Genomic DNA, 16,972 nt, shown 5'->3' on the forward strand with positions numbered 1-16,972 from the left:
TTATTTACTTTTAAATTATGTAAAAATTCATATACCTTACAATTCAAAAGTTTGGCGACTGTTATTAAATAAAAAATAGTACAAATTTACTAAAATTTATTTTTTCGCATGGAATAATTATCTTAGGATGAGCGAATTTTATGATAGTGTGCAAAGATTTTTCAAGTAAGTTCTTGAGATATGGAGAAGTACGCGAAAAATATTTTTTTACATTAAGGGGTTCAAAGTTTGGATCGCTTTTCTGACAAAAGGGGACAATATTTTCCAGATTGCGGCTACCCTATATTTTGAAGGTCTCAAATCCGAATCGGTCGAGAAAAAAAAGAAATTTTATTCAGAGAAAGTATGTACGTTTTTGCGTCTTATTTTGTTATTTAAAATATCATCTGCACTAAACAATTGGCATATTTTAGGTCAGCCCCTTGAACGTAAAGATCCGAACATTAGATCAAAAGATATTCAGGGTGATCCGTTTTTTCTTTTTTTTTCTGCACACTTTACAGTAAGCAAAAAGGGAAAAAAACGATTAATTTTAGGTTCTAACGATTTTAATTTCGCTTATTAAGGGCCAACCTTAGCGGTATAAATTATCTCACTTAGTGAAAAATGAGCAGGAATTAAATAACACGTTTATAGGTGACCCTAAACATGTTATTTAATTTATGCTCATTATTAGTTTAGTGAGAAACCACATCCAAAATATTCCTTCTTTGAGCAAGCATACCTTTTTTCAGAGAAATTAAGATATTTGAGACTAGGTTGTTCGTATTCGAACAATTAGTCTAAAAGTTTTGTCAAAGACTTCTGTATGCAGTTGTTTAAACTTAATTTAAAATAATGTAAAATTAATGATTTTCAAACGGAAGCATAAAACAACAAACATTCAAACGGAAGCATCCAAATATTTTCCAGCCATAGTAAATAAAATAATTTAAAACTTTTTAAATAACATTGAGGAACATTTTTTTGCATTTTTTTTAAAACTGACCTTAGATAATTTCGTATTACTGATTTCAAATCTGCAATTGATTTTTCTCTCAAAGCTAGTTTTCTTATGGCATTTTGTCGAAAACCTCAAGTTTAAACACACACACACATATATATATATATATATATATATATATATATATATATATATATATATATATATATATATATATATATATATATATATATGCGAATATGTGAGAAGGTCGCAAAACTCCTAAAACGAATTGTTAGGAAGTTAGAGTACATAATCAGGATTAAAATTGCATAGGGACCTATGCCCGGGTTTGTTGTCATACGCCACTAGGAGCTCTTCCCCATTATAAATTGATTTTAAGTATGCTTTTGAACAGGTTGTAATGAGAAAAAATAAATTTTACGCAATTTTAATCTCGATGATGAGTCCTATCCCACTTAGAAATTTGTAACATTATTTTTATGTAACTCCCTGTTATTTATAAGGTGTTTGTTTTTAAACTTGCACATTTCGACAAAAAGTGGGCAAAAAATTTCTTTTTTTGAAGAAAAAAATCTGTTACTATAGGAGCAAAACTAATTTAAGATTTGAAATCCCCACAAACAAATTAAGCAAGTTCAAGAATTGACTTAAATTCAACAAAAATTTGTTCCCAATGTAGTAATTAAAAACTCCTTTTGCATGAATTATTTCGAATTTTCGATATAAAGTTTTAATAGTTCCCATAATATTGGGAAATACACAAAGTGGAAAAATTAATTTAAGGGGCTAAATGTTTCGACCATTCTCATTATTATTTAAATTCTAGGGACTATATAATATACATTGCTGCTACAGCCTCCCTCCATACTCTATAACAGTGGTCCCCAACCTTTTTGTACCTAAGAGCAAATACCAGAATATCGGTCGAATGGCGGGCACCATTTATTTTTTCAACATAAATTTATAGTTGGTAGACATAGGTAATAATACACACTACATATAGTGCATAAAAAATTTAATTTCAAAAATTAATTTAACATATGAATGCAATTAATATTTTTGTGTAAAATAAATGGTTACTAAATTGCTTTTAAAACATACGAAGTATAAAAATTATTTATAAAATACAGTGGCATGTGGTGTTTGGCATGGTATTTCGCTGACCAGCGCTACATAATTGGGAGAATATGATGCTCTTTTTAAGAATGGAATTTAGACCTTCAAATATATTCCAGAATTTCTCATGTGATATAATAGTTTTGAGGATAATGTCATCCAATGGAGATCCAAAATCTCTATATCCAATTCTTCTCGCTTTACTTAAAGATATTCCTAAATGTATGTTGCTATTACGGTTACGTTTATTTGGTTGGTAAGAGGATTAACAAAAAAGTTATCAAAGGCTCGATGATATTAAATTGCTGCTATTAAACTGATCTTTAAGCAATTGGAGGTTGATGACAAATGTCAATTTCACTGCCACCTATCAATTTTTTCATGTTTTGAAAATGCACAAGAGACTTCATTTTCAAATGTGATATCCACAAAACTAGCTTAGCTCTGAACGAGTTAACAGCCTCTATCATTTTTGCTTTATGTTTGTCCTTTCCCTGCATCTCCAAGTTTAAATAATTTAGTTTTTTCCTTACGTCCGTTATGAAAGACAAATCTGCTAGCCAAAGAGGATCTCTTAGTTCTAAAAATGTATGATTTTTGGTAGCAAGATAATTTTTTATTTCTCCAATTATATGTAGAAATCTATTCAAGTATTTTACCTTTACTGAGCCAGCGTACTTCAGTATGTATTTGCATAGCATTCATTGGGAAAACGGAAAACTGAAATATTTTATAGTTGAGCAGCTGGCGCACCTAGATCGATCGACGGGCGCCATGGTGCCCGTGGGCATAGGGTTGGGGACCCCTGCTCTATAAAGATGTGGAAAAATTTTATAAAAATATATTGATAAAATTTATTTATAAAAATATTTTGCAGAAATATGTCTCTATATTTTATAAGAAAAAAAAGATACCTTGAGGAAAGTGCCTTTTCATGTTGGTTAATACATTTTAATTAATCAAAAACATTAATTAATGAGGCCACCTTTTGAAAGCTGGCCTTAAGTGCATGACATTATCCGATGTCTAGAAAAAATGTTTTCCTTTTTTTTTATTCATTGTACAAAAAATATATACTTTGATCTGCAGCAACTTATACCGAGCAACTTTACAGATTTTTAGCCAAGATTTACTTGTAAATATTTAAAGTGATACCAAAACTTATATATTTTAACATTTGATTTGAACAGGGGAATAAATTTTTATTGCATTTTATCAAGTTCTTGAATTTACTTTTTCGACAAATCGTTTTAAGGCAAAACATATGACCTTAAAGTACGGCGTTAAAAATTTGAATGTATTATCACATTCTTCCTACCACTCCCTACGCAGAAGATAAGCGAAGGCACTTAATATTCACTCGAGTTAATTTAAAAAAATCCTGTCTTTAATGTCTTCTAAGGCTACGTTTGAAGACTTAACACTTTCCAATAGTTTAAAAATAAATGGTTGTCGATCAAGATGTCACATCTCTCAACGTTATTTCACAAATGCTCAATAAGATTTAGATTTATAGAGTTAAGTGGTCAGCACTACAAAGTGAAGTATGTACTGTGTTCCTCAAACCAATTATTTACTAACCAATTATTAAAGCAGGACACATTATATTGAAAAAAGAACCAGCAGCACTGGATAAATCACCAGCTTTACCGGATGAACTTTGCCACAGTATTATTTTTCAGACTGGTCATAATGCATGTTTACATTAAATTAGCTATCTTCGGCAACAAAGTAAGGAAATATAAACATTTAAATATCGGGTAGTAGTAGTGAAGAGGACGCTCAGTATACATTAAAAGGATTATAACGACCATTTATATAACAGTTGTTGATATTGCATCGCTTAGTTTATCGGAAATTAATTTACTGACTTTATTTTCAGAATTTTCTAAAGTACGTTATCTCTTCACCTTTGCTGGATTCCTCGGTTTCTTCACATGCTACACAATAAGAGTAAACATCAATGTTGCCATAGTTGCTATGGTTAACAGCACTGTTTATGTGCACAGTAACACCACCTCTGGAGATGAATGCAAAGTTCCAACGGATGACTTACCAATAAATTCATCGATCCATGATCAAATAAAGGTATCCATAAGACAGGTTTATATTTTTATTATTCATACATATTTTTAAATGAAATATGTTTTATTATATAAAGTATATCTAGTTTTGTAGTATATGTAGTTTTGTAGTGAAGAATATATAGTTTTATGACGCCGGTGGTTGAGTGGTACAGTTTCGCGCTCCGTGCCACGGGTCCTGGGTTCGATCCTCGGGTCGGGCAAGGTTGACTCTGCCTTTCATCCCTTCAGTGGGTCGATAAAGAAGTACCAAGCACGCTTGGGAACTAAACACTAGGGGTTTCGTTTTTGGCTGACCACCTAACCGGAATATCTGATCCTGCCCCCCAGAGCCCAAGGTCAAGAAAACTGAGATGGGCACAGTAGGCCTGGCCCTCTGTGGACGGTCGCGCCACTGATTTTAGTTTATATGCAGTAAAAAACTATTGCGTAAATCAATTAGCGAATTTTACATTAGACATCCGAGGCAATGAAGTACGTGAAAATCCGATCATTAAATCTAAAGTTATAAAGGTGTTCCCTTTTTCATTTTGCTCAATGTATACTAATCCTGACTTATACAAATAGTATTTCTCTAAAATTACTATTACTATTTATTATTAGAAATTACTATCACTTTCACATTTTGTATTACAGGATGGAGAATTTTATTGGTCGCCAAGTCTGCAAGCCACGATTCTTGGATCTTTTTATTATGGGTATTGTGTTTCGCAGATCCCTGGAGGAAGGCTTGCTGAAATGTATAGTGGAAAATGGGTTTTCGGAATTGGAACTTTTATCACAGCACTGTTGACTTTATTGACACCAATGGCTGCTCGATATAGTGTTGATGTTCTGATTGCTATTAGAGTTTTGGAAGGATTGGCGCAGGTTCGAAGTTCTTGCTATACTTAGATTAATTTTTTTTTACCTGAATCAGAATCGCTCCAGCTTATTATTAGAAAAAAAAGTTCAGAGAATATGACAAACAACTAAGTGAACAAATGTCATTTTTCTGCTAGCTAAAGATTTTCCTGGTTTCCTTCTCTATGTAACACATGTGTGGATTAGTTCCATCAAAAAGCCCTCCACGAAGGCAAATTTCTCTCAATGCTTGATCAAATAACTCCCTTGTCTTCTGGATTGGGTTTAAAATTACAAGGCTCTGGAGTTGAACATTAGTAGTCGTAAACCCTAAATTAGGTCGGTTTTTAAAATTTCACATGTAATATTTCATTCAATACGTAATTTTTGACAGGCAATTTGTTTTTTTATGAGATTCTTAAAAATTTAAGAGATTTACAAAAATTGGCTGGTCTTTGAAATATTTCAAATCTTTTACAAGAAATGAAGATGGTGCATAAAAATGCTGAAAAATTCACGAGTGATATATTAATCCGTATATAAATTTTGGGACGTAGTGCTTTTCAATCATCGAAAACTTTTTGTTCGCTTCACCCTATTGCTTAGAATAAATTTTTGAACCTAAGTTAAGGTTATTATATATATTAATTTTTAAAAAAAAACATCATTTAGGACGATTTAAAACTACTTCAAATAGCTTTGTATTTTTTACTACTTTTAATATATTAAAAAAAACTTAAGCTGAGAACCGAAGGGGCTTACACATCTGAACCAAAGAATACTCTCTCTTACACATGAAACTTCGTGACATAAAGATATTATATTTTCTAAAATATAAATGATCTTTAAAATCTCGAATATTTTAAATAAAATGTACTGTTTTAATGCGGAATTACATTTTAGGGAGTGACAATGCCAGCCATGCATTCCATGCTAGGTCGGTGGCTACCAGATTCAGAAAAAGCTTTTTTATCTACAATAATTTATTGCGGCATACATATAGGAACTGTAGTCACCTTATTTGTTTCTGGACTTCTGTGTGATTCAGAGTTTCTTGAGGGCTGGCCATCCGCTTTTTATGTTTCAGGTATGTGTTATATTATTAATAATTTAGCCAGTTTTTTTTCTTTTGCCCTAAATTCATGCTTATTTATAAATAATTTAACAAATATGTGTATATATTTTGTATGATCTTTCCAATCAGCTAGGCACAATCGTGTTTATCTTACCTTTTTCGCTTTGAAGCAATGCTAGATCATTCTTAGAGAGTACTTATGTTTATGGGAGAGGGACCATGTTTTGGTGACTCCTTTCCTCAGCTGCCACCAACCGAAAAGAGTTCAATTTTAACATCCCCCAACTTTAACATATAGTTTGTCTAAAATAAGAACTCCTCCTGACATTCGTTTGGACCTGTGGCGGTGACTATGGTAACGAGGTAATACTATTTCAAGTAAGGGTGCGAGGTGGTTCGAGGGAAAGGAGGTCTCTTTCGTCTGCGTCTATTGTGTTAGTCCCAGAGGGAAGCTACGCTCCCTTAAGTGCGCCATTCTTGTTTCTATAGCAACAGACGGCCTCAGACTTTGTGGCGGAAGGAATTCTTAGCGTAGACAAACTATAGTCAGTATTTAAAAATGTATCGCATTAACAATATCACATGGATATTTACATGTTTGAGCCGCGATGGCTCAGAGGATAGAGCATTCACCAGGTTCGAATCCAAACGATGGCTGGTCGATACGAATTCGGCATCCTGCTCGCACCGACCACAGTGCTGACGTGAAATATCCTCAGTGGTAGACGGATAATTGGTTAGAGTCCCTTTGCCGTTAGGCTAATGGTGGGAGGTTCTCATGGTCTTCCTCTCCATGTAACGCAAATGCAGATTAGTTCTATCAAAAATTCCTCCACGAAGGCAAATTTCTCCCAATACTTTATCCAAGAGTTCGATTGTCTTCTGGAATGGCTACAAAAATTACAAGGCTACTGAGTTTAACGTTAATTGTCATAAACGCAAAAAATTGGGTTGGCTGTTCAATAATAAGGCTGCCAATTACTACTTAAAATTTTCGTTTTATATATAAAGTGGTAGTGAATGTTATAAATTTCTTTTGTAATCTTGGATGTATAGATTTAATTTAATATGATTTTGACTATCATTAAATGAATATAAACCAATCTTATATATAAGAGCAAGTTATAGAAAAGAAAAGCAGGTTAAGCCTTGATAAAGGTTAAACCATAGCAATTGTGAAAAGTTAATTTTGTCAAAAATTGCATATCAATTAGTCATTTACTACTACTTGGGATATACTTCGTCTGAAAAACTAAAAGTTTGGCAGGTCTGCAATATATCATGATTTTTTCCAATATTGCTAATTTATGTAATTATATCATTTACCAATATTTGTCGTAACCTTCATATTCTTAGAAATTAGAAAGAACTATGTGCATATTTTGAACAAAGATTTTATTGCAAAAATCTTTTTTGAAATCTTTTTTTTCTTTAAAAAAAAGTTTTTATCTCGATAGAGCTTGACAGTCAGAAAAATATCTTTTTATTTCAAGTTTTTTTTACAGATTTTGTTTTTAGGTATTTTGGGCTGTGTCTGGTTTATATTATGGAGCCTTTTCGTCACGGACTCCCCTCACACACACCCTTTTATCACAAAGACGGAACTGCAATTTATTACTTCCGATCAAAAAATTAAATCCAACGTGAAAGTAAGTACTAACACATATTTTTCTTCTGAATAAGTTCCAGACGACTTATAATTATGGAAGTGGAAATGCGCTAACTGAAAGAAAAAAAATTATAGCAAAACTTTTACACATTTATTTTCCTTTATTAATTATCAACCTTATGATTAATGTTTTGAATTACTTTTGTTATTCACCTTCATTACTGGCGAGTCTTGAGAATGGAGCAAATGAAACACGCCATCATCTTCGCATTTTTTTAAGCCATTGATGTTTTAAATCAAGTGCATCTTTTCGCTTTAGCTTCAAGAATATAATAATTTTTGCCAATTAGCGCATTGCAGAGATGCCAACTGCTCCGTACAAGCCAAAATGTTTTTTAAAAAAAACGGAAAATAACTACAAACTAATTTTTGCAAACATTTGACTACTTTTGCTTGCGTTTTAACAGGTATAGTATGATATAGTTACTACAAAGTGGTGAATTATATAAGCCTAAAAATTAGTTAGAAATAGTGGCTGTCAAAATCTACCAAATTGAATTTATGAAACCAAGAATCACAATTGATAAACTGCCACTTTAAAATATTTATTTGCTGCCCGGAACAAGTTGGTATCTCTGGTATTATACAGGGTGTTTATAAATTCCCGGACCCATTTTGATGTTTAATAACTCATAAAATAAGTAAGCAAACTTATGGCATTTATTGATGGAATAACTCATATATTTTCATTTTCCACTCTAAATATCTGTACTTCTCTAAATACCGTCTGCTTACTAATTGCATTTTTCTCTCTTTTGTTTTTGGCAACTATTGCAATGTTATGTTTACATTTGATGTGTTTGTTCTCTGTAGTACTTTTCTATATAATGTTTTATTCGAGCGGATATTAAGGAGAATGCATACGCCACAAGAGGAAGCACAGATTTTATGCTGGTTCATAGAAACGAAATCGATAGTACAAGCACAGAGAAATTGCAGAAGAATTTACCAAAAAGATCCTCCATCCAAAAGCAGCAACTTGCGGTGGAAATTTTTTTTTCTAGAAACTGGAAGTATCGCAGGTAAGAAACGTTCCGGACGTCCCTGCACAAGTGATTTTGACGTTGAGCATGTCAGACAGACATTTTTAGACAATCCTAGAAGATCTGGGAGATCAGCGGCAAGAGAATTGGATATGCCAATTTCGACGGTGTACAAGGTTATTAAGAAACAATTACGACTGCATGCATACAAAGTTCAAATTGTTCAAGGTTTGGAACCGCACGATAGGCCTAGGAGGATGGCGTTTGCAACAGATATGGTAGGAAAGATAGAAGATGCTGCTGATTTTCTGAAGCGCATAATGTTCTCCGACGAAGCATCCTTTCATGTTTCTGGCATTGTAAATCGCCATAATGTGCGCATATGGGGATCTGAAAACCCCCATGAATACCGTGAAAGGGATTCCCCAAAGGTTAATGTGTGGTGTGGACTAATGCACGTCCGAGTCATTGGGCCTTTCCTTTTTACGGAAAAGACTATCTCATCAGTCGTATACTTAGACATGTTGGAAAACTTTGTATTTCCACAACTAGTAGAGCTTCAGCCACGTGTCTTTTTTGCAACAAGATGGTGCACCACCTCATTGGGGTATCATCGTTCGTAGTTCTTTCAATGACCATTTTCCAGGAAGATGGATTGGAAGAAGATGGAGATCCAATTCCTTGACCACCCAGATCACCTGATATAACGCCGCTGGACTATTTTCTTTGGGGCTTTATAAAGGACAATGTTTACAAGAGGATCGTGTCGAACATTGATGACCTAAAAGCCAGAATTACAACCACAATAGCCTCTGCCGACATGCTTGCCGCTACCTGGCGTGAAATTGACTATCGACTTGATATTCTCCTTGCGATATTTTGCATCTAAACAGAGATGCTAACTGCTCTGCTTTCTGCTAATATTTAAATAAATTAATAGAGAATTAAGCAGTAAAACTTGTATAAAACTGTTAGCAACGTTTACATTTCATCACGTCGAATGTCATGGGGGTCACCGGTGATCGCCACTGAGTTTGCTCGTAGTGCCACGGGTGTCACCGGTGACCGGCGAAGCCAAGTTTATTAGAAACGCATAATTCAAGTAAATATTTATTTTTTTAATGTTTTTATCATTACTAAAATGATTTGAAGAAATTAATGGAATATAGAACACACAAAAATAGTTTTATTCATATACACAGAGATGCCAGCTTGAATTCACATTATGTGCAATTGGGTACTTACAACTCGAGAAGAAATGAATAAGCCTAACCAAGTGATTTAACCCTTTAAAGGGCCATTTATTTCTCGTAAATATAAATTAAAGTATTTTTGTAATTGAAATTGTTTTAAGAATAATAACTGATATAAGAAAAAAAACTCATTTAGTTTATAAAAATGCCTTTTTTTGGAAGTAAATATACTTAACACAACCTGTTAGGAACATATTGACTTTTATTTTTCTTTATTTATAAAGTAAATACTTTTTAATCTTCCAAAGTTCTTGCTTAACAGATACTTAACAATTTATGTTGCTACTCTAGCTTCCCTCAATTCCATGGCGAAAAATTTTGACGTCACTTCCATTTTGGGCTCTGGTTATCGCTCAAGTAGGAGGAGATTGGAGCTTTTATACAGTACTCAATGACTTACCTACTTATTTCAGTACAATACTCCATTTCCCAATTAAGCAGGTACGTTTATCTTAAATTTACCCATTTAACGTTTCTATTATGTTCTGTTATCCCTTTTTTTGCCATATTTCGTTTTGAATAATATCTTTGGAGTTGTGCAGTAGATAAACTAAATATAAAACTCGCTCAAGCATAATTTACTTAACATCTATTACGAACAAACTTTCATGATTCAAATTTAATTAATAATTTTTTTATGAATCCCAACGAATTTAAAAATAAATAGTTCTACTGTAATCTCAGGCTTAATATGGTCACGGTTAATGTCATCGATAGCTTCTTCTGGCCTGCCAACAACTACGCTTTTTGAAAAATATTTTATTGAGTGGTAGAAATATAAGAACCAAAGCTTTCAGAACTCATGGTAATTTTGCCAAAAATTCAAAAACCTCACCGCGAAAGAGGTGGATCAAAGTGGTGTTGCATATGAACTTTTATATCATTAATATGGAGTAGTGTGGAAAAGTTTAAATAAATAAAAAATAAAATATGCATTAAAACATAAACATAGCTACCACTAGTATAAATGTTTACAAATAGCATAGGAAGTTGGCAGGTCGGCTAATTGATATCAAAATAACTCGGTCCGAATTTCTTCGATTTATTTGTATGTTAAAATTATCAATTTCTTTTATTATTAAATTGTTTAACATCTTTTATCTGTTTCTTTTTATTTTTTCGAAAATCATCTTCAGGTGCCACGTGATCAGTTTCTTCAAGTTGCAGAAGAACTGGATGTTATTTGAACCGAGAGCGAGCATGTCGATATTTTATGTCTCGCTTAAATTGAGTTTAACGACATGAATATTAAAAAGCGAACTGATTAAACCTTAAAACAAAAAGTTGACATTTTAATTCGTTATGATATTGACCAAAAATGAGGAATTAAATTAAAGTCTTTAACACTTTGAATTCCACGATAATTTTTCATGACTTGCCCGTTAGGACAAACAGTAAATAACTACAAACTAAATATTCTAATATTAGACTGATTTTGCTAGTTTTTTAAAAGGTTTAGCATGACCTATCTGACTGTCATGCTAAACTAATTTCTTCAAACCATTTAAGTAACGATATTATAAAAATATTAAAAATTTACTCGCATTATGTGTTTCTAATAATCTTGGCTTCGTCTGTCACCGGTGATCCCCGTGGCGATACGAACAAACTCAGTGCCGGTCACCGGTGACCCCCATGGCATTCAACGTGTTAACGATATAAGAAGTATTGAAATTTAAGTACAATTACGCTCCGATGATTTTACGACTACGAACTTCTATGAATAAGCTTCTTAGAAAAAAAATTGTAGACAATCAACAATTGATGTTTTTTACAATTGGGTATAATTTTTATATTTTTAAAGTAAATATACAATTCAAAAGTAAGTTTATTTTATTTTATTAATCGGTAAATGTTATCCAAATCATTATGTTCCACATTAAGCGGAGAAAACTGTAATTTAAGTTGTAAGCGGTACATAATTCTAAGTTTAATTTCTCTCACACAGTTTATCTTCTGCTGATATAGATACCTATTCCACAACACAGAAGGACATCACTATACTTTAATTTTTAACTGGTTCACCGAATTAAATTCAAAATTCAGTTTTTATTTTAAAAATAACTTCAATAATCATTTGATTTTGTTGCGTTGAATATTTGAAGTCTTAACTTTTTAACTGAACTAAAACTTGTGCAAAATAAAACTGCAACGTAAGATGAACCTCAAAATGAAGTATAATCACCATCAAAAGTTCAAAGTGGGATAAATAAAAAAATATTTAAACTTTTGAAGAAATTGCGCATTAGAATGTGGTACACTGAGAAATGTACAAGACTGTATAATCTATTCAACTTTATTGCTAATTCAAAAGAAAAATAATCCAATGTAAAGTATTATTTCAAACCTTGATCTTCTTTTACATAACTGTAATGCACTATAATACATAATTGTGTAAGACTATTGATGAAACAAAAGGAGTTGAATAGAAGATGAAAAGTGCAAGTAAGTGAATTTAAAAAAAATGTATAATATTTTCCGCTACTATAAAAAATAATTTTGTGTACAATTATTCAGATGATAATTTTTTTTGTCAATAGAATGGATTTCTTTCATCATATCCTCACCTAATTCAACCAGCAGTTGGAATCCTTGTTGGATTTACATCAGATACTCTTTTGCGAAAAAAAATTGTTTCTACGAACTTCGTTCGCAAATTTTGTACAGCCGTGTGTAAGTATTCATGCTGATTATTTTTATCGTCAACTGTTAATTTTATTAATACGAGTTGTTTTCAAAAAGTAAAGATACTTCACAGATATTATCAAAATGAAAAGTTTTGTACTGTATTTGTTGCAAGGTTTGTATTTGCATTATGCATTCAATCAAATAAAAAATTTTCATCTAAGTATGCGGCACTGTATCTACATTTTACGAAAACGCCTCTATAATTCACTCTTGATTACTTTGATCGAGTAAAATAATTTTTTATAAAATGTTTTTAGGTGGATTCGGACCAGCCTTAGCTTTTATTGGCGTATGCTTTGCGGGATGTGACTTCACACTGAATGTTGTTTTCTTTACGTGTGCTATTGTGATTGGTGGATTTTATTACAGTGGATACAATTTGACCCATTTAGATTTATCTCCAGAATATGCAGGTAAAATTATGGAGATTTTGTTTAAAATAGTCTTTAAATTTTTTAAATATTCACCATAATATAAAAACAATTGTTACTTAGCAAACAAAATTAAATTTCGCTGCTTAACAACTTTTAATGAGGCTTTTTTAATTATTATTTTCAGAGTGGTTTTGTTTATTTTTTTTCCACAGAAGATTAAAAGTTTTATATTTTGGAAAATTTTAAAGGGCAAACTGGCACAATTTGAAAAAATATCTTAGAACTCTTGGAAATAAGGTCGTTTTTACTCATGAAAAATTTTGATCCATCGAAATTAACTTTGGAATCTTATTTTTAAAATATTTTTTTCGTTCTCAACCCCACTATAATTAAAAGAGCCTTCGAGTATAAATATTGCAATCCTACGGAAATATTTCATAATTTCTGGTATTAAAACTTAAAAAAAGAAAAACTATTACCCTCCTCTAACAGGTGAGTATGACATCATTTCTAACGACTTGAAGCATGATCTTTTAAATTTTGCCAAGAGTTTTTCCATGTAAAATTTTCGAAAACATTTGCTACTAAAATAAAGATTGTTTACATAGAAATATATCTATATTTCTGACCAACCCATGTATCTGTATGTGTTATTGTGAATGACCGAAATTGGTGATTGTTGACTTTCACCGGTGAATGTTGATAATCATATATAGTCACTTTGGTAAATGTCCGAAATCTATACTATTTGAGTGCCAATGCCCGGTATGCCCTACATAAATAATTCTTAAGGTTCAGTGGCATTGCCCAGTATGCATTTAACCGGGACTCCGAACACTGATGTTTCTCCTAATCTATCCAAAGCAGATATTAAAATATCGAATAAATATAATAATATGAACGAATAAACTAAATATCAAATCAGATATGCAAATTTTTCAGACATTCACAAAAGCGACTAAGTGATTGTTGACATTCATCTCAGAAAATTGACATTCTCTTGATTTCTTTCATTCTCAGTAACATATACACATTGAGAAACCAGTATTTATACGTGTTATTTACCTTTTATTCATGATCTCATTTAGGAACTTTGATGGGAGTCACAAATACTCTTTCAAACATACCTGGATTTTTGGCACCTTTTGTTGTGGGAGCTTTGACTGAACACCAGGTATGTATAGCTGAATGAATGGTAGTAAAAGAATAAAAAGCCTCACAAGCAATTTTTTTCAAAATAATAAAGTGATGGCAAGATACTGATTAAAAACATTTGACATTTTCATGATTTAGTAGTCATTTCAATTTTGAAAAGTACACGAATTTTAAATTCACATTATATGCAATTGGGTACTTACAACTGGACAAGAAATTAAGCCTAACCATGTTATTTAAGCGAGATTTAATTGGATACCTGTAAGCAATGTCACGGGTGAGTGTCGAACCTGATTGGTTTCTGTATCAAAAAATATCCCGACTTATCTGCGATGACGTCATTTGCAGGTACCTAGTTAGATTTTGAATCATATTCAGTATCTAGTAACTTTTGAAGAATATTTAATATCTAGTAATTTTTGACTCATATTCAGTTATATCGAAAAATGATTGAAAGTACAGAAATCTTGCGACCACTTTTTTCCGATTCCAAATCTGAAGTGCAAATTCTTCAAGACTCTCTTAAGTAAAATATTACAATGAGAAAAAAAAAATTCCGTTGAATGATATATTGAATTGATCTGAAGAAATTTCAATCTTTTTATTTTACCAGCTACATTAACATTATTTTCTGTAATTAAATAATGTAATCTTACCATGATAATTTATAATTCGGTATGTATGATTAAATTATTTAAATATAATCATTTAAATATAACTATTTAAATATGACAATCATTTTAAATGCCTTTATTAAAAATAAGAATCAAGTAGGTGAATATAAACATTTTACTACCACATTAAAAATAAAATTTTTCGCGAAATCCAAAAGTGTTAGAAGTAATAACTTTATAATTGCGTAAAACGTTATTATTTTAAAATAAGTTTGCAAGAAAGTGAAAAGCTTTGAAAAATGTAATTAAAGTTTTTATAGTGTTCGTACACTTATGACTTTTAATGAATTAGGGCTCTACTCAATAGTTAAAATGAATATTTTAGATGGGGTATCCAATAATAAAATCAAAATAATAAAAATATCTAATAAGAAGAAAATTTTAGGTTTTACTTCGCAATATTAATGTTAAATAAATCTCAAAAGCATCTATAAGGCCATGGAGGCTAGGGAATAGATTGGATACTCCTTACAGTTGGGAGAATCGGGTTCGAATCTCAGCAATTGTTGGTCTATACAAATTTCGCACACTGCTCGCCTTGACTACAGTACTGACGTAAAATAGCCTCAGTGGTAGAGTGGTCATAGGTTAGAATCCCCTTGCCGTGAGACTATCCGTAGAAGGTTTTCTTTGTTTTGCCCTCCTTGTAGCGCAAATCCGGTTTATTTCCGTCAAAAAGTTCCTCTGATTACTCCCAATACTTGGTCCAGGAGTTCTCTTGTCATCTGGATTGGTTTCAAAATAACAAGGCTACGGAGTTGAAGATTAGTTGTCGAAAACCCAAAATTGTATCGGTTGCACAATGACGGTTGTAGAACATTATAAATTAGTATATCTATGACGTCTTTGGCAGATCAAAGCAAATGGAACTCCTCGGGCTTCGATGCATTGTTTGGCGAATAAAAAATGAGCAATTTTATCCAAAAAAAACTCAGTTGAACAGTTAAGCATGGTGGGAATGTCCCTGCTTGTGTGTTGGTGCATGTCGGAATGAGATAGTTTAATATTTATTGATGGCTTAATGAATCAACCTGTTTATTTAAATATTTTAAGATACGATTTAAAATTACTGTTTATTTTAATTTATGATGTGCTAAATATGGATATTAGAGGCAACTTTGTTTTATATTAACACGTTCACGCCGGGGTGACCCACCGGTGGGTCACGCTAGATTGTCTCATCGGGCGGCGCACCGGAGTAAAAACTGGTAGCAAATAAATTTCATCTTTTAGTTTTTTTCCGGGAATAATAAAAATCCATAACTACCAGTTGTTTTTAACGGATGCAATTTTTATATTGAATTGCTTCTTCGCCGTGATAAATTTCCTTTCAATGAATTGTCATTGTTGAGAATAGATTAACTCCTCCCGAATATTATCTAATATTGAACTAGTTCTTTTACCAGTATTTTCACTTTTCCCGGCGTGAACGTGATAAGGTTAAGATAACTATACTATTATCTAATTTTTTTTCCCCCATATTTTTAACTTAATAAATTTGCAGCTTATTAGATGTAAATAAAACTTATTACTATCTATCTTAATTTTCTTCCTTAATCTCTCTTTCCTTCTTTTATCCTTTTTGTCTTCCAACGTATATATATATATATATATTCTTTTTATGTTACAGCAAACATTGCATCAGTGGAAAATTATATTTGGAATCGTAATCGTTGTTTTAATCGTCAGTACATTGTTTTACATTATTTTTTCATCAGCTGAGAAACAAGATTGGATTACCCAAGAAGAACAGAAATCTATATTAGATTTTGCTCAAGAACCTTCTGCCCAGAATTCTTCGATTGAAAGCATAAAAGAATGAATTAGTGTACATATGTGAAATAAAAGAATATTATTTATTTTTATAAATTATTAAAAGAAATTTCATTCTTATTAGCACAGGCATTTCTAGGAATTTCAACATAAATTTAATTAAATATTAATTTTGAATAATCGTTTGTTCATTTAGATTTAGTCTTACTTAATGCAGTGGTTTTGAGCTACCTTTATATAGTACGAAAAAACAATTTAAATTTTAGTTAAAATAGTTGAATGGAGCCCAATATATTAGTCATGCAATGAAACGTAATGCCTGCTTCTACAATAAAAGCT

The 16,972-nt window shown here is 31.8% G+C and overlaps 1 protein-coding gene across 3 annotated transcripts in view; it reads left to right on the top strand.

The window, feature by feature from the left end:
- LOC139424789 (sialin) overlaps positions 1-16,729 on the top strand; it is a 102,160-nt gene extending 85,431 nt beyond the window's left edge. For all 3 annotated transcript variants that reach the window (XM_087160852.1, XM_087160851.1, XM_087160853.1), the window contains 9 exons: positions 3,945-4,150; positions 4,783-5,016; positions 5,893-6,076; positions 7,583-7,713; positions 10,261-10,410; positions 12,510-12,642; positions 12,915-13,070; positions 14,120-14,205; positions 16,491-16,729. In XM_087160852.1, coding sequence (XP_087016978.1) covers positions 3,945-4,150; positions 4,783-5,016; positions 5,893-6,076; positions 7,583-7,713; positions 10,261-10,410; positions 12,510-12,642; positions 12,915-13,070; positions 14,120-14,205; positions 16,491-16,682 — 1,472 coding nt within the window. In that variant the 3' untranslated portion in view covers positions 16,683-16,729. The remainder of the gene's footprint in view (positions 1-3,944; positions 4,151-4,782; positions 5,017-5,892; positions 6,077-7,582; positions 7,714-10,260; positions 10,411-12,509; positions 12,643-12,914; positions 13,071-14,119; positions 14,206-16,490) is intronic.
- The last annotated feature ends 243 nt before the right edge of the window (positions 16,730-16,972 follow it).

This window comes from Parasteatoda tepidariorum, chromosome 4 (assembly GCF_982258835.1).
Source record: "Parasteatoda tepidariorum strain Cologne lab strain chromosome 4, Ptep-v5.0, whole genome shotgun sequence".
Lineage (NCBI taxonomy): Eukaryota > Metazoa > Arthropoda > Arachnida > Araneae > Theridiidae > Parasteatoda > Parasteatoda tepidariorum.